We start from the raw sequence: 19,388 nt of genomic DNA, 5'->3' as shown, positions 1-19,388 counted from the left end.
TAGGTTTCCTTTAAACATAACTGTGTTTTAAAATACCTGTAAACTTTGAACAAATATCAGAATCTGGTAAGGTTGTAAAACAGGATTAATAATATTCACTGATGAATATGTAAGAGTAATCTATGCCAAATGTATCTAATAAAGGATTCTGCTATAGTTGGCTCACCAGCTGTTTTGGATTGAAAAGTTCAGCTCTGTAAATTCTTCATCTGTGTAGTATTCCTAAAAAAATAAAATGGTCCTTTAAGACACAGGGTCTGATTTATCAAATTTCTCCATGGCTGGAGAAGATAGAATATCATGGGAGAACCTGGGTGATCCAGAAAACCAGGAATGGATTAACTAAAAATCATTTGCTATTAGATAGCTAGATCAGGAATACGGTTCCCATCTTTTTGATGGAAAGTTTACTCTAAAGTGGTCGTTCTGAAAACTGACTAAAACACTGTATCTGCAAAAGGAGCTGTAATTAGATACCTCCCTGGTTGCATGCACAATTAAATGCCATTACATCTTCCCCTGAGATATGACAAACCATCAGTACCAGGAGTATCCATCTCTTGTCGCCTGTAGAGTTTAGTGGTTTTTCCTGCCAACCTTCACAGTAGAGACATGAGCAGTGCAGAAGACAATTGACACCCCAAAAAGGTGGGTTTTTTGGCATACTTGGTTAGTTTAATTTTTGTATAGGGTGCTTCAAGAGCTCCGGCATTATATTACTCCTAAGTAGCAGATGTAAATCCAATATGTAGTAGGTTGTCACAGTCTTGTATAGGTATCATCGGAATATTTTGGTGAAGGTGTTTTCATAAACATAATCAAATTTTTGTGAGTGGAAGTTAATTTTCACCACAGTCTTCTCCTGTTTTTTCATCGATTAGAGTCTTTAAATGCGCCACTAAAAGCACACATGCCATTTATTCCATTCAATAACCCGGTATGCTTCAGTTACTCTTTGCTCTATTGACCTTATTTTAGTGACTCTCCAGTCACCCCTGTGCACTAGTATTGTGACTCTCTTCCTCGATGCCACTTTGTACTGCAGTGGTCTTTGTGCACTTGTAGTGCACTTCATGCTTCAGAGACCCTTTCAGCTTCAGTGCCCCGTGATTCAATGATTCTATACCGCAAGGACCCTTTGTGCTCCAATAACCTTATACCTCGTAGTGAGCCCTGTGCTTTAATAATATTGTGCTGCAGTGACCCCCATACTTCAGTAAAAACGAGAAATTAATGTTATCTGCAATTTTTGAGCAAACAAATATTTTTGGTAAACTTCCATGATGAAGCAATTGCTTGGGTTTGCTAGTTACTAGTCTTGATTTCATGTAGTTAGTATTACTCACTATCTTTTCTTTCTTTTGCTATTGTCTTTTTATATATATATATATATATATATATATATATATATATATATATATATATATATATATTATATTCTTTACATACATATCTACATATTTCCTTTCTCAAATTGTACTTCTGTGAGTATCTCAGATTTCAGATGAATACGTTGGATGAAAATAAAAACATTCATGTATAGCCAGTGTTTCACTGCTGAAATCAATAGCCAAGTAAACATTGTTCAATCCCTGGCCCAGACAAACAATGAAATAGACAGCATACTTTGCTTATTAAGGATAGTCAGCTTTCTGCATCTGAAACACAGTTTTATTTTTATACCAGTCAGACCAATCAAGGGTTTACTTCTGGAGGTATTTGTTTTGTGCTTTACCAAACAGAACACTGTAAGAAATCCATTGCCTTATGCCTGGTATCAAATAGGATTTACACCAGTTTCATAGCCTGACACATGGGAATAGACCAAGCCACTGTCTTTTTTATGTCCTCTAAAGACTTGTAATACATATCTAAGGTCCAATATCTGATAGCCCCTAGGACATCAAATGTGATAGGCCTGTTTCCCATTAAGTAAATATAGGCAGATTTATTAGGCTTTAAATACCTGTTCCTGACATAAATGCACTTAAAGGGAAAACTACACTTACCTTAATTTCCCACAGATCTCTCGATGGCGCTGGTCCTACCTACGAAACGGTCCTGGTCCTGGGATTGCTCTTTGCGCTGGGCGCCCCTATCTTCTGTCCTATTTTTGCCTTCTTGTTACGTCACCTGATCTCTCACTGCGCAGGTGCGAGATCTGGTGATGTAGCCATTGTGAAGGGGAAAAAAAAAGGGAGCCGATCTCACTGCGCATGCATCGCTTTCCCCTTGGTGGAAGAAATGCCCCTTCAGAAGGAGCTGCCAGAGCCTTCCGGGATGCATGACGTAGGTATCCCAAGAGGTTCTGCACTCCCATTAAGTCTTGATCATCACGACATTGAGTTTAGGTACGCTTTAATAGAGGCTAATACTGAGTAGATATTATTATTATAGGATTATTTTTTAATTATATAAATATGTAAAGTGAAACTTTTGCCAAACCACCAAATTCACAGTTGAAATAAATATATTTATACTTTTTTTGTTTTACCTAGAAAGTGTTACCATGAACCAGTAAACAATAATTCTAAACCATAAATCTGTATACTAATTGTGCTAATTGGTAGAGGTGTTTTAGCACAATGATGATTAATTATTCCTAATTTTACATAAATAAAAGTTTTATATTGTTCCTACATACAGTAAAACTTTTCTTTCAACTAGTTGGATGCCCTGGATTACCTCCCATCACCTTTTTTCATGACAACATCATAAATATTTATATATTTCTTTTTTGAGACAGAATAACTTTATTTTTTGAACTTTCATCAAGGTAATATTATATATCCAGTAGAGTTGAAAATTTTGCTTAAAGGGATTCTGAAACTAAAATAAAAACAAACTTGAAACTAAAGTCTACCTGTAAAAACAAAGAATTAAAACTTGCCTGCCAGCCGCATGCACCAACGATCTGCACTTGCTTGAAGAACTACAGTAGTTGAGGGTTTTCAGCATACAGTATAACTGTTGAGTGAATAAAATGATTGCCCCCCCCCCCCCCCCCCACCTCTTCCTGCTGAGCTCTGTAGATTGATCTTCTGGCTCTTACACAACTGTGTTTTTAAGTGATGTAGGGGTCCACAGATAAATCTAGAGAGCTCTGTGGGGTACCAGGCATCTAACACTATTGGACCTGCTGGATACCGAAGCTTCTTTGAGTAATGAACCTCTTCAAGAGAATGAAGGGACAGGTAAGTATTTGTTTTTTCTTACAGGTAGTCTTTAGTTTTTAAGATCAAGTTGTTTTAAATTGTTAAATTCATTTATTTCACATTTTGATGATTGAACAATAGCTGTTAAATGTGGTTGCATTAGACAGATGTCAGTACGCTTTGTTTTTGATCACCTAAGACTTTAACTGCCATTTGGTTGTAGCAACAGATGATTACTGGTAGAAAAGTCGTTTGGGGTAAACACTTTTAACAAGAGATCTTTTCATTTCTTTTTCAGTCAACAAGCACAAACCTTGGATTGAGACGTCATACCATGGAGTTATCACTGAGAACAATGATACCGTTATATTGGATCCTCCTCTCGTCGCACTGGACAAGGATGCCCCGGTTCCATTTGCAGGTAGGGTGCTACATATTTATGAAATATTTGTATATTCTGGGTGTCATTTTAGCAGTCAGGCATTGGAGGTTTAGTGTTGTGCTGTTTACTGAAGTGTTATACTAATTTTCCAATTTGATTAAATAAATAACATTCTGCCAATATCATTCCTAATGTTCTTAATTTGTATGCCTTTCCCATGAATAATTGGACAACATTACTCATTTTACTATATTAATAAAAAGAATGTACAGTGGTACCTTGGTATTAGTCCGCTTTGGAATAAGTCCAACATGTTATCCTGTTGTCCTGTTTGGACATGAAAAATTTTGCTTGGTATACAGCCTTTCTGTTAGAACTTGTATGGGTCATAATGAGTCATAACACCACGCGCTACCCTTATTTACCTCTCTCGAGACAAAGCAACGACTGGCCACGAGCGTCAGTACGCCAGTTGCCACCATTCAGTCCAAGGATCTGGAACGGATTAAGGACTTATCTCAAGATACCACTGTACTTTAAAGTGAACCTGTTACAAAGTTCACATTATTTACTTTAAGACTAAATGTTCTGTGTGTTGACATCACAAGATATCATTACTTTAGAGCAGTGTTTCTCAACTAGTGTTCCGTGAAACTTTATGGTTCCTCCAGAGGTTGCTAGGGGTTCCTTGAGCAATGAGCATTTTGTGCCTCTGAGGTCAGTTTAAGATCAATGATCCTTTTGGCTATTTGTATGGGTATCATTCTTCCCACTGGCCAGCAATATAGGAGACATTGTCCCCACTGATCACTACACTAATATACTGTGGGCTACGGATATAATAATTATTGAAGGGGTTCCTTAAAGACCAAAATGTTATTTCAATGATTCCCCCATGTTTAAATGGTTTAGAAAGGCTGCTTTAGACTGTAAAATCTTCCTTAATGTATCGTTTAAAAACTAGAAGAGAATTCTTATTGGTATTTGGAAAATTTTAATTGGACAGATGAAGTCAAGCCAATGTAACAAAGTAAAGCTATCCACAGAGAGGAGTGATTTCTTGCAATACGTGATATTTGAAGTTTAATTGTGTTTCATTGTGAAGTGACATTTAAAGTTGCTGGCAACTTAACTGCTTTGAAATCGTATTAAATTATTATCCCCCCCCCCCCCCCAATTGTATTTTTTTGTTGAATAAACTTTGCATAAACTTTTTTTTTTATTTTACACACTGTCATTTACATTTTTCTACTTTAGAATTTACCTACACCCAACTCTAGGGTTACCATATTCTATATCAATACATCCAGAGATATATTTCATGGGCCTGATTTCATTTATTTTATACCTCACTTTATACATTTCCAGGATTGGAGAAGATTATCATGGGGGAACCTGGATGATCAAGTAAACCTGAATCAGATTTGGTCCAGGACTGAAAACTAAATGTTTTCCAAGTTTGCTCGATCACCTATGTTCTCGCAAAATAGTTTATCTTTTCCAGTCTTGGAGATCTTTCATAAATTAGATCCAATATATTTATTACACATCTCATGTATACTCATGTATTGGTTGAGTTCAATAGACTTTTTTCAGTCTGACTATGTAATTATGTGTAGTCACCTTATGGCAATTGTGTCAGCAATGCATGTTTTGTTATCTAATACTCATGTAGATGTTTTAAGAGAATTGATCTCTGAATGTATTTACAAGGCTGAATTTATGGACTTTTACTGTACATTTTCAATTATTAGCACAGTCTATCCGACAGTACTTTGAGACTAGATCCAGAAATGTTGACCTGCATCACATGTCACTGTGTTGTATTTCAGCACAGATTTTTTATTTGTGTTGGTCAATGTCATGAATAGGGTAATGGCCCTATAAGAAGACACAGTAGTGAATGCACTAGTTCACCTCTCTCCCTGACACTCTGACAGTCTCTATATTACAAGAACTTGTTCAGCACATTTGCACGGACGTTCTCCGAACAAAACACCAAGCAGCTGTTAATCTCATAAAATGGCATCATGTGAAGTCTGTTTCATCCCGCCTGCACAACCGGGGCACTAATGCAGATGGGTTATGGTAATAGACTTCAGGATGCATTAGTTTTGGACTAGTAGTTATATGTGTAATGGATCGAAGAAAAAAAGAAAGCTGTGTTCATAATTGGAAGCCCTTTTGCTGAGAATGAGGATTTAAAATATTCTACTTTTAACTATTGCCCTTTTAACCTGCCATCTGCTGGAAGAAATATTCAAGAAATAAAGCTAATTAATGCACGTGCCATAAAAAAAGCTATAATGTCTAAATTTAAACATATTGATAACTTCCAACCATTCCAAATGTAATATCTTTTTTGAGATGTTTTATCTTTAGAGGGTATTTATAGAGCTAGATCTCATCTTAAATTAAAAGTTAGATTCAAATAATAATGGTATTCATATACAAATGATAATTGCTGTCCTATCTGGGCAATTACAACAGGTATGGGTTTCTTTTGGAATTGTATAAACTTCTCACTTATATGATGATTTGTCCACTTAATCCCATTCTCCATTTTATAGCATGAATACCCACCAAATAATTCTATTTGATTGATTCTCATAGAATTATTTTCTCTATCTTGGGGGTAGTCTTATGAAAGTGTAAGATCAAAAATCTACTATTTGAGTTCTTTAGGGTTGTACTGCAGTGGTTTGTTTCTGCTTGGTGACACATTTGTGTACTCCTTATCCCAAGAGGTTCATGAATGAATCAAAAGCTACAAAAGTTCATTAACTAAGGTTTTGTACTTTTACAGCATTAGCTTTGCTATTTCAGTCTGAAAAAAATATTTTCCTCCGCAAACTAAAATTAAAATGTCAAAAATACCATTTTGGATAATCCTTTACCGATGGAAATTTTCACAGCACAATTTTAAAGCCGTCCTATCATTATAGTTGATCATTCTCTAATATAAGACTAGTAATTTGCTTTATAACCATCTGTCTTAAAAATGTTATGTTTTTGGTAACAAGTAACATCCTATCCCTACTACATTATATTCATCAGCATCTGAGCCAGAAATATGATACATTACATTACTATATAGTATATCAAGAACTGCTGCCTTAAATTCTGTTTGCCCAGCCTTCTCTTTCCCATCCTAAGATGTAAAAACCACCAATAATTGCCATTGATTATTGTGACATATTATGCTCAAATCTCTCCCATTTCATGCTTTTCCATTAGCATGTACTGGGGATGAGTGATTGGAATAGAGGAGAACTAGGGATTAATTTGGCTCAAAGATTTGGTATAATACTAATCGCCCTGACTCAGCACTGAAGACAATATCCAGTTGGCAATTCCAGCTTTTTGGGGCCTGTCTGTTCAGAAACGTGAAACTTGCTGATAAGCCTGCATATTCTGGTGCCTTCCTTTGCTTATGACCCAGTTATTTTTGTTGTCGTTAAAAGTAGCAGCTAAGTGACATTGATAACATTTGTGTAGCTAGAAGATGGAAATATTTTTTTTCCATATTTTTATTGCTTTTTTTTTTTAAGTTATATTTGAGGCTAATGATGTCTCTCTTTTGTCATACCAAGTTTTTTTGACTAATGAAGGATAATAAACATTCCATTGTTTCTTCTTATGAACCAATGATTTTGTGCCAATTAATGACAAAAGCAACAGAGCATTGCTCTGTACACAAACTATTACCAAACCCTAGCATCATGCTTCTGAGTTTAGCGACATGAGGTGATGATGTTTGCACAAACGCAATGATACAATTTTACAGTGTGACAATAGAGTATATAAAACAAAACTTTTTAGGAACGCTAGAAAATATATAGACTAAAAATTCTTACCTTGAATTGAGCCATAAATAAATAAAAAATAGGCCTCTGTTCATTGAATGTATGCTGCATTATCATATGTTTATAGAAATGAGCATACAAGTACCTGACTATTTTCCACAAGTGATATCTTTTATTATAATGGCCACTTGTAATGCATAAGAAGCACTGAGATTTGATCCAGCTTTATTTAACAAATAGCTGTTTAGAACCTTTTCAGTAAAACAAAGAACAGAATGTAATCTTCAAGTAATTACCTTTCAACCTCAAGATACTATCGGTTTCTTTAACAAGTCTGATAAGCAAGTTGGACTCTACATATTACGAAGTAGATCATATCAAGTAATTGATTAGTCTCATACTTACAAAAGAATAATGAATTCCAATCACGGTGAAAAACAAAACAAACACAAACTTTTGATTCAGGTTCGTTCACACACTTTGCAAGTAAATATGGTGAATTTAGATAACATAGGCTTTTTCTTTATCTTATTACCATTTTTTTAAATTTAATTGATAGATATTTAATCACAATAGGGCTAAGAATAGCTACAAATAATATGTTTTAAGTTCCATGATTTGAAATAAGAACTATCTCTTGTTAGCCATGGTTGATCATTCTTCATGTTGAAAATATATTGACTAGCACTGGTATTAATCGTGATGAACTACTGAAAAACCAAGTAACCTGCTGTCCAGTTGAACATTTGTTAATCTGTGTTCAGATTTATAGCATAAACTAGAAATATAGGCTTGAAAGATATTATGTGTGTACATAGCCCAATCATTTTTTACTCATGAAAGACATCACTTGCCCACATTTTTTTTTCTTTTCGAATGTTTAGGACCTATTTAGGAGAACAATAAGGACCAGTGAACTTCTGATCAGTTATATTTTGACTGAACTAAAATTCAGAATTACCGTACCACTAGTATAATTGAAGTCTGTAGATATCTAAACTGTGATCCAAATGGTTTCAATTGCAGAGCTGCAAATGATGTGGACTTGCAGAATGGTTTGGATAGCTCCTTAACAGCCCTATCTGATAAGATAATGGTGTCAAAAAATGAAAAGTGTTGAAACTCAGAAACTAAGCTGAGCAAGGAAAGTGTTAACTGGAAAGTTAACATTACAAATCAGATTTTGCTTGCAACATCCAAATGCACAGATTCAGTCTAGACCTGGATTTTATGATTAACTCTAAGGAATGTATAGTTATAAAAAGGGGTTTTGAAAGTATGACAAAGGGCAATGATAACATTTTTGTTTGTAGCTAGAAGATGTAAATATGTTTCTCCATTTTTTTCTTGCTTTTTTTAAAAAAAGTTTTAGTTGAGGCTAATGATGTCTCTCTTTTGTCATACCAAGTTTTTTGATTAATGAAGCATAATAAACATTCCATTGTTTCTTCTTATGAACCAATGATTTTGTGCCAATTAACGACAAAAGCAACTGAGCATTGCTCTGCTGAGAAAACGTACACAAACTATTAACAAACCCTAGCATCATGCTTCTGTGTTTAAGGAGGTGATGATGTGTGCACAATGCCAATGATACATTTTTACAGTGTGACAAAACAGTGATATATGTTGGGGTAGTGAGCCTTACAATACACAAAAACCTCTGCTATGTTTGGTATGCCCAAATCTACACAATTGCATATTTTATTAGACCTTCCCAGTAAACGGAGATGATAAAAACTAAGAATTTACAAGCAACTAGATGACAATTCAATCCAATTTAATATGAGTTTGGGTAGTATTTCCAAATTGGCACTGCATTTTCTTGTTAATAGTTATTACTAATAAAATGTGGCAATAAAATCTGATCTGTATGAAAATCTAAAATACATTCTGCCAAGGAAAGTGATCTCTTATTTTTCTCCCAACAGTCATATTTTAATTTTGATGAGTATTACTCTTTATAGAATGCCACAAACGTGCAGAAATGGGATTTTAGGGAACAGTATATAGTGCTGAAGAAAGCCATTGCCCGTGAACACTTCTGGATTTGGACAACCAGGGCAGTGTAATGTAAGAATGTTTTTTGTTTTCAAGAGATGAAAAGAGCACTATTGGGTAGGCGTAGGTTCACTTACAAAAAAAGAACCACAATTTTAATGATATTTTGTTTCGAATGCGCTATAAATAAACAATTTAGGCGTCAAAAAGCCACCAACATATATGGCATTAATAAAAAAACAGGGACAGTTAAATGTTAGTTTGAATGATCCTGGCTGCCATACTGACTCTTTATTGCCTTACTACAAATGATATGGAATCTTAACAACATTCCACTTGATGTTAACTAATGATGTTAGTTACTAATCTTATTGCCAAGACCAGATAAGCCAAGAACTGGCAATTTTAGAAGGTGGCATGTAAGTGCAGTCCCCATATGCCCCTTGACTTTTCTCCTTTTAAGAGATAAAGCAGAATAAAACCCCATGTGTTCCCTGGCAGGGCGCTGCCATCTTCTTTCTTCATTTCCACCTTTTGATCTTTGGCTGGGCCAGGATGAGGTAACACTTGCTACTTGTCATTTTTTTCCTGGCATTGGGCATCCTGGTAGCTAAAGCTGTCACTATGCATGCACAGCTCAACTTTTTGCCCTGAAACCCAAAGCAATTAGAGAGGAAGGAGACATTATCACAAAAGGACATTGCATTTCCCTTTCTGCAACATTGACCTGCTTGATCATGTATTCTTAAAACTGGAATATCAGTTCCGTTTTAATCTGCCTTAACTTCACAAGCTCCTTTAGCTGAAGCCCCTGGGTCTGCCACATCGTTGTCACGATTATTACTAATCTTTATTTTGGTGGAGTCTTGATTGTCCTATTGTGGAATTAAACATTAGGTATATTACCAAAGATCTTTAGTCAGGTTTCACCTTCCACTCCCAGAAGAATAACTCATCATTCCATATTCCTTATGTTTATATTCTCTATATTAGATATATATTTTCATTCGTTCCTCTACCATTTTAATGTAAAGTGCTAGTTTTGTTTTTAGTTTTGATTTTTGGCTGCTTTAGATTTTTTTTTTAAGTTTTGCCATATATTTTGTAATCCTGTTAAATATACTAATAACAAAAATCAGTACATTATTTGCAAATAATTCAATAATGAAATATAAACTGTATTTATTCAACCAAAAGATAAAAGGTAGTCATGCTCTACACTCTACAGTGTGCTCTACAGCCTAGAGCCAGAACACGTTTAGCGTAATACAGTGCTGAATAATCACTATGGAACAAAAGTACAGAAATGTAGTTTTTATTTATATATTCTTTTTTTCCCTACATCTCTTGCATGCAGTCTTCTGTCTGAACTATACAGCCTCTTTTTTGCTGTATGGTATTTTTTTTTTCCTTTTGAACACATTTTATTTTCCGAATAAAATGCAATGGGACAATCTTTTTCACTTCCTTGTCTTAGTAACTGGAAGATAACACTTCTTATGAGGCATTAAATCTACAAGAGAGTAAAAATAAGACTTTTTCATCAACATGGAAGGCAATTCACAATCCTCCGCTACAGACTCGTAACAATTTAAAATACTGTAATAATGAAAGTGCTGGAGATTAACATAAAATACGCTAACTGGGTTTGTATACATTTTTACAGCTGTAATAACTTGTAAAACAAACTGGCTTTTGAAGTATGTTTTAAAGCTTTTTGATGAGACAGACATTATTGTGTTAGGACACAAATAAACCCACTGAATATATTTGTGCCTGCAATAATATGACTAATAAAGAAAGTAATTAAATATTACTTATCTCATGATAACAAGTTATAGGCAACTTCAAACCATAAAGAAATCTAATTTAAAAATGTAGACTATATTGACAAAATTTAAAGCCTTGTTTCAGGGGTACGGGATACTGATTATCTATGAATCCTGTATTTTTGCATGGAATAAAGCTTATTTTATAGGTTTGTTTTAAGGCATATATAGTAAAGCAACCTACATATTTTTCCAAAAGACACTCCCGGCGCCCTTTATATTATGTGCTTTAAGTCTTTGTTATTGTCAGTCCTAACTGTAATGAAATGTTAAACTAAACATGTTTGAAGACACATATGTGGTTGCCGTTGTTGAACGTCTTTGTAAACTTCTCATTCCTGGTTGTTATGCTAAACCCATTTCTATATTAGGGATGAAAATCCTGTTTCTGCAGAATGACCTATGTGGCAGATAGTACTTTTGCACGCCAATGAGGAATCGCCACCAAAGTGCCTTTTAATTCCGCAATGTGGCTTCTTCCACTGAAATGTGTCCCAAACACAGCTTTAACCTAGAGTCATCAGCATCTGTGCAGAACCTAGGATGCGTGACACATTGACCCTGCAGATCCAAGCGGACATCTGTCAGAGGGTACTGTATCTGTAGGTGTACATATTCCTGGAAAAAATCCTGGAAAAATCTTCTGCATGGAACAAACAGCTTTTTGTTTTTTTGGTCACACAATGTCTGTTGGCAGAGAAATTGCACCACTGTGATCGTCCAAATTATGTAAGTGCATTCCCAGGCTTTTTGTTATATGTCCAACACTGGAGGAAAACTGGAACATTTTCTCTGGAAAACATATTTATGTGTCAATCAAAGCAAAGCATAGTGTACACGTTAACAAGTGATGCAGAATATGCTGATATTGTTTAAAGTCCTGCACATAAGGTTAATTTATAAAGAAAACTAACTATTACTGAAAATATTTCACTGGTAAATATTAGTTGCCTGGGTATCCTTAGCTTTACTAATTTTTAAAATATAAAAATGTATGACCCTTCACAGGCTTGTAGAAATGTCAGTCAAGTAACATCTAAAATGCAAACTTGTTTCAGGACAGCAACCAAAACGTTAACAAAGCTACTATGTCCCCATGATGGTCAAGAAATTTGAATTAGAATGAGTAGTTATCAATTGAAGCCTTCATATTCTTAGTACAGATTTTTTTTAACTAATCAGAAAATATAACTTTGCAAAGAATGTCATTGTATTTTCTGAATTTTCCTAGGATCTCACTTTGCTGCATATATATAATGGCATTTTCAAAAGCAACAACCTAAAACTTATTAGCTTGCAACAAAATCTAGAAGCAAGATTACCGTATGCATCCATCAATAATATATCCCTGCATACTTTTCTCCTTTATCCCTGATGATTGATAAAACCTTTATCAGTGTGATTGTACCAGTAACTAAAAGAGGTTTTATGATGGAATGTGTGAAGTATTGTGTGAGAGTGCCATTCCATTCTAAATTACCAGCTACAGGATTAGTCTCATACGGTTGTATCACCATCAAATATAAAACCTTCTTATTTGAAAAATAAATTTAATGTGTGCTTAGACACACTTTCTAGAACTCAAATCCATATCCGAGTAAGAGGCTAATGAATAAAGATATGGGGGTTGTCAAAGGGACCGAAAACTGAAATCGCTGCTTGAAAGAACTTACAATCCGGTTTACGCCTAGAGTTTAGCTGGGTTTTATTGAATTGGAAAAGAATATGTGAATTTTTCATGTTGCAAAAAGTTTGTGATAAACAGGGATCAATAGAGCTAGACCCTTTGTATTAGCATATTCCAAAGCATAAAATTTATATTGGTGTTATGGGAACCTAAAGAACAGAAAGGAAAGGTAATGCTTAATTTATATTTAGTGTTAACAGTTACAAAGCAATTTTTTTCCAGCTCTCTATATATGTCTATAATTCTTGGAAATAAATAAACGCTCTTCTCTGCATTTTATCATAGCATGTTTGAGAATTAATTTTAATATACTATACACTATTTACAAAAAGGAATACCTAGCATGATGATTTTAATTTTTTTTTTCAATTTTGATCAGATGCAGAAGATTCTCTGAGCAGTGCTTCCAGTGGCTGGACTAAAAAGACAGCAGGTGCAATTTCTGCAATTCCTATTTCAGTTACATGATACATTGTTGCCTTTAAGTTTACCTTTCAGTTTATATATACCAATAGTTTGTTAACTCACCATACAACCTTTAATACAATATTGAGCATGCTGATCCAAATCATGTGCAATTACACAGAATTGTTTCCTCTTTGAGACTTTAACACTCTGTTTCTGGGAAAGTTTTATTAGAAGATTTTAAGTGTGACTGGTACTGGCTTGAGACTGCCATTGTAATTTATCACAAAGGAGAAAATTTGAAATTTAGAGAAAATTGGCAACAAAACACCCAACCTCTCTAGAAATGAAGGGATTTGCTGGAACATTATTATTATCAGCCATTTACAGCAACAACAATCATCATGAAAATTATATAAAAAGAGATGATTTTCACATTTCACATTCACATTTTCACATCAAAGCTTGGTTTATACAGCTTATTGCTTACACCTGACGCATTTTGCAGTTAGAGCTGCTTTCTTTCAGTGTGAGCCAAAAGTACATTAAGTTTCAGTTGAAACATAAATATTAAGTAAACCTTAGAACATCACATGTGAAAGGCACTTGCTTCTCAAGAAAAACATCTCAGCCATATTGCAGGGCCCCATTTTGGAAACCCCCAACTGATAGATGTTAGAAAGTAGGAAATTACCAAGGCAAACCCCAGTAAACTTTTGCAAGGAGAGTGCTACTAGTCACTCTTCTGATGGTCTGATTTTAATGTGTAGGAGTCATGAAGTTACCAAACAGTTCAATTTCTATCCTTACCATTAAGGTAGTAAAACATGCCTCTCGAAGAATGTTTCCATCCCATTGTAGTGCAGGCAGGGAATGCTTACATGAGAGTGGCACCTCTGCGTTGAATTTATAAGCAGTGCAATAACATTTCCATCCCTCTTCCAGGAGACTGCTACTATGCTAGGCTAAGAAAGATACGTGTCCACTGACCGCAATCAAAAAATCAGACTTTAATCATAAAAAACAGAAATAAAAACAAAATAAAACCATTGCATCCTCAGAGCCCTCAAAACACCTGTAAATTTACTGCAGGTGATTACATTTAGAGGTAATACAGACAAAATGTTTGTTACACAATAATAATAAATAGAATGTGTAAAATGGGAATACTGCTTCCTTAGCACAGAATATGTAAATATACCATACACTTTATATATCTCCTAAAAATAGAATGGTAGGATTTCCCCTATAGTTTTGGTCTTTACCATGTGTCAGCTGGGTGGTGGTATGAACTTGGTCCTTGAATACCCAAGAAATATATAATACAAAATTTGCCACTTAGTTTTAGGTGGAAGCCCCCTGTGATTTCCTAAATATTTTTAGGGTTACTGAGTTTTCCAATTCACTTTAAAACATTAGCAATCGCTGACACATTTTAACTACATCAATATACTGTTTGGTACCTTTAAGATGAATAAACACTATATTCCCAATTTTATTTAATATAGCTGGCTTCAATATTCAGATATGCTGCAGTTCATATAATTGTAAATATGTCAGCGAGTTTAATGTCATAGGAGATATGAGGAAGATATTTATCAATTTTCATACCGCTAGAATGTTTTATGTGTAGGCATTTCAGGGCTCCATTCGTCAAATTACAGCCAGTAATACATATATATATATATATATATATATATAAATATACACATGCACACATACATTTTTTAACATTTCACCACAGTTGGGGGAGGCATACAAAAGTCTCAGTTTGTGACTTGATAGTGAATGAGTTTAAAAAAAAGATAATGTCTCCTCCTCTAAGGAACCTTCCAAAGTTGGATGGACATTACTGTGCTTACAGTAGGACCTGATTGTCCTATTTCATCTGACCCCAATTCCCATTGCTGAGTTCCGCTGTAGATGGGATAAGGACAGAGATGAGTGAGATTCAAATACTTGTTAGTATTGAGTCCAAATTGCAATAATTGTCAGAGAATACAAGAATACAACCCAGCTGTTTCTACTGTATGGGTGACCTTGCCAATATATGACTTTTGGTGCTTTGACCTTTGTCAACCATTCTGCATTACACCTAAAGATTAGCACATACATGGGAATTAAATGTATATATTTACTCCAAAAAATCCTTACAAGATTTGTACTGTCATATAGAAATTAATCTCTAAATGTAAAAGAATGTATTGAAATCGAATTTTGAGTTAAAGCCATGGCATGCCTATACAAATTAAAAATACAGCATACTGCAACTGTAGCAACTGTAACATCTTCTTTTTCTTGTTTTCTTTTGACCTTTCAAAGTATGCAGGTTTAATCGAAAAGCAAATATTAGCATAACTATGATAAAGCACTTCCCGTGATTGGTTTGAATGCAGTATATGCGAGTAACGCAGACAATGTTCCTTGCATTTGTTAAGCTAGAACGATGCTCTCATCAGTTCTCATTATGGGACTGACAGTCATTGCAACCTCACAATAGTGTCCTTAGTTTTCAGTCCATTGGAGCTATATTTATGCATACCTTATTGGAGCATACAATATGGATGTGACATTAAAAACCTAAAACATATTTATTAGGTTTATTCTAAACAAGATTTCATTTCAACATTCTATGTCTGGATTTTAAATATTGGCCTTCAAGAACTATTCATGTCTATTGGTAATATAGGTATAGTATAGGTAAATTGTTACTAATTATTATTCCTATGTTTCTGCCCGGAAAGCAAGGAAAACATATACTAAAAAAAGCTAAAGGGGACAATTGAACTTTACTGGTTTGGAAATACAAAGCTTCGTTGAGAGAAGAAGCAATGGATTAAATTAGCTAGCAGCTACACACAGTGAAAGTAACACTTTCTAAGTGAATTAAATACTTTTAAAAGAATAACAAATGTGATTTAAAATATGCTGAGTATATATACCTGTAGTGTTCATTATAGTGCGTTCCCATGTTTTACCAGAGATAGGAGGTGGAGTGGAGGATTGGGTGTCAGGGGATCTAAATTCTCTGTAGGTAAGTCATACATTTTTATTTCAGCAGCTCAAAGGGCTTATTACAGTCGAGTGGGGCACACATTAGGGATGGAATGAATATTTCAGAACTTTGAAGGGATGGTGGCCAATGCATGCTTAGAAATGATAGCATAGTGCATGTTGATGAAGTAAATCAACCCCTGTGGTTTTTGAGAGTGCAGAACTACCTTATAATCCTATACTTAACAAAGAATTTGGCACTAGACAATTAAACAACTAGTACTTTTGTACACATGACGTAAGGGTCCAAAAAGTACCCCATAAAGTCCAGCATGGTTTTAGTTAATAACCATAGTTAATCATGTGACAGGATGTTAACCGACGCGTTTTGCCTACTCTAGGCTTCCTCAGGGGTAGTAGCACGCTTGCAAGGGTTCAGTGCTGGGAAAAATTATGAAAGTATATAGTGGTGCCCCCCCCATAAGGAGGTTGTCAGGTTTTGGAGGCGGGAGAAAGAATGAGGTTTGAGTAACCTGTCAGCTTCTCCTGTAGAGACATCTTGTCACAAGTATGTGAACAATGATTATAAATTAAAAACATGCTGGACTCAATGGGGAATTTATTGGATCCTTATTTCATGTGTACAAAAATACTAGTTGTTTGACTGTCTAGGGCCAAATTCTTTGGCCAGGGATATATGATTGCATGTACATATTTTTGATTGTTTACTTTTAACTGTTTACTACAAAGACAGGTAAATGTATACAGGTTCTCTTGCCGTTTTCAGGGCTAGACTGTGACGTGACACATATTGAAGTCCAGAGGGTTTCTGGAGGCAGGCTAAAAAGTATACCAAAACAATTTTGATGTCTGATCTTTTTATCTGAGCAATTAGAGCATGACAACCTGGAGGTATTTGGACACCCCAGCTGATAAGCAAAAGAGGGGATACATATAGAATATAGCTTTTACTAGCAATGAATGGACAGGAACTGTGATGGCCAGCGATAAATGTAGATGAACCTTTTTTTACTCCTTTCACCTTGGAAGAACTTATACAAAAGACAGGTTTTGGAGAATCCCTGAAATAATTTTTAGATTCACAGTATGTTAACAGTTTAGTGAGCCAAAAAAAATAATAGGAGACTATAACGAGACTATAGAAATATGGGACACATTGGCATTAGGTGATAAAAACTGACTTTCACGTTGGCCTTATTATGAAAACCATGCCCCTAACTTTGAGGTCAGTGAAAAATAATGCCATTCACATTGGTCTCCATGAGTACATAATGTCTCTTATGGGTATTCGTGAGAATATTGCCCTTGTAGTGAATTAAGGTAGTATATGTGTACCTGACACTTGTGTGAATGCCATTGCCAAGAAAACTACGCCAACTCTGACCCCAATTTGATCTAGTACTAAGGACACCAAACTAAGCTGCGTACTACTGGGAGTGTTAGTGGGAATATTTTAGCATAACAAAACGAATAGGCTGCCCTCACACTATAATGCACTGAAGTTGGCAAAGCTGACTAATGAGAAAGAGATCAAACGTATGACTAAGGAAACTCCTTTTACTATTTCTTTCACCTTTTCATTGGAGGTACAGGGTTCAGCTCCTGCCTGTAGCATAAAGAGCTTTGTATAAGCAATATCATTTAAAAAAGACCTTCTTTTACTACATGGTTATGTAAAAGAGCCCATGGGGAGCTCATTAAAATGTTGTTGAGATTCTTTTGGAAAACCTACAAATTCATGTTGTTATTTCTGTGACTTGATTTTTTTTATATATGATCATTTAAGGAAAGTGGGGTAATTTTAATAATCTATCATTTATTCTGATGGGTTATTTGTAGATTCTATAGCTACAGAATTAGAAATATTTAGGAATGTGTAATCATTTATTCTTCACTTTAAAGAATCTCGATCATCTGCAGCTGATCTAATGTGTATATTGTTTGCTACATATAGCAGATATAGACTTTTGTGTAGTTTGTATTTTCCTTAGCTTGCAGTATTGTATGCCCTGAGGCAGGTGTTTTAGGAAAAATACATCGTTTTAGTACTCAGGTATTCCTCAAGGGACTGTATATAAAATAATACAACACCCATAAGCCAGTTAAACTGAAATTCCTTCTCTGACTATAGTCAGATCAAAGAAAGATGAATTACCATAGATTACTGCATTCTCTATGCCATTCCTGAACTTTGCCCTGTAGTGATCCTTTACATTTCTAATGTGTGCTGTGCAGGGTAAAAATAATCATCCCTGGTGTCTTCAAAGCATCAGTGGGTCCAGGAACCCATACAACTTGGATAGTTTTTCTTGTATTCAGGAGCAAATTTGGGTTGCTTGTTTCAGAAGTTTGGGACAGGCAAACAGAAGCAATTTATCCATTTTCAAAGTCAAAGAAGAAAGTTCCTGGATTCCTGCATGAAATACTTGTAAAATATTATTTCTTCTTTATCTTATTTAAAGTCATGTTAAAATAAATATTATCCATGTCACACGTGGCTTTGTATAAGAGATTTTTAGTAACTTCTCTGCTTGTTTCATTAACACTCTTGTGTGACATGCCCCCTATTTACCAAACATTTTTACTGATCAAATGGTTTAAATAATCAGATCAGTGGTGGGAACTAAAGGTGAACCTGTAGAAAAATTACACATTAAAAAGGTTGATTTAAATCTAATATTCCAATGATTCCAACATTTTTATTATCAGTTACCAGTTTTTAGGTGATAACTATGTGCATTAAATTGGTGTCTGAGGTTTCAGAAATGGCTTACTTGTGCTCATTATTAAGGTTAAATCCTAGGTGATTTGCAGAAGTGAATTTTGGCAAACTGAAGACACTTACCCTTTTCCCCGTTAGGTCTGTCCTACCCAACAAAAAAAGAGGACCAAAGAAAAATAATTGTGACCATACTATTGAAGAATTGCTGTCTATCTTGTCATGCAGCTCATGGACAGTGCCTGCTGGCTTTGTAAAATAGGGTACATGCATCCCTAAGATCATATACTAAGGAAAAAGATCACAGATACACACATAACAACAACATAACATTTTACCCTCTGTAATTACCAATTGTCTTTATTCCTTGTCAAATCAAGTACTTATAA

The 19,388-nt window shown here is 34.9% G+C and overlaps 1 protein-coding gene across 2 annotated transcripts in view; it reads left to right on the top strand.

The window, feature by feature from the left end:
• The window catches only part of CLSTN2 (calsyntenin 2), a 439,150-nt gene that overhangs the window by 204,368 nt on the left and 215,394 nt on the right, over window positions 1-19,388 (top strand). The window contains exons 2-3 of one of the 2 annotated variants that reach the window (XM_072407879.1): window positions 3,454-3,576; window positions 13,240-13,293. In XM_072407879.1, the coding sequence (XP_072263980.1) occupies window positions 3,454-3,576; window positions 13,240-13,293 (177 nt within the window). The remainder of the gene's footprint in view (window positions 1-3,453; window positions 3,577-13,239; window positions 13,294-19,388) is intronic. The other variant, XM_072407880.1, reaches the window with a different exon arrangement.

Source organism: Pyxicephalus adspersus, chromosome 4 (genome assembly GCF_032062135.1).
Source record: "Pyxicephalus adspersus chromosome 4, UCB_Pads_2.0, whole genome shotgun sequence".
In the NCBI taxonomy this organism is placed as follows: Eukaryota; Metazoa; Chordata; class Amphibia; order Anura; family Pyxicephalidae; genus Pyxicephalus; species Pyxicephalus adspersus.
This window is presented reverse-complemented; position numbering and strand designations above follow the sequence as displayed.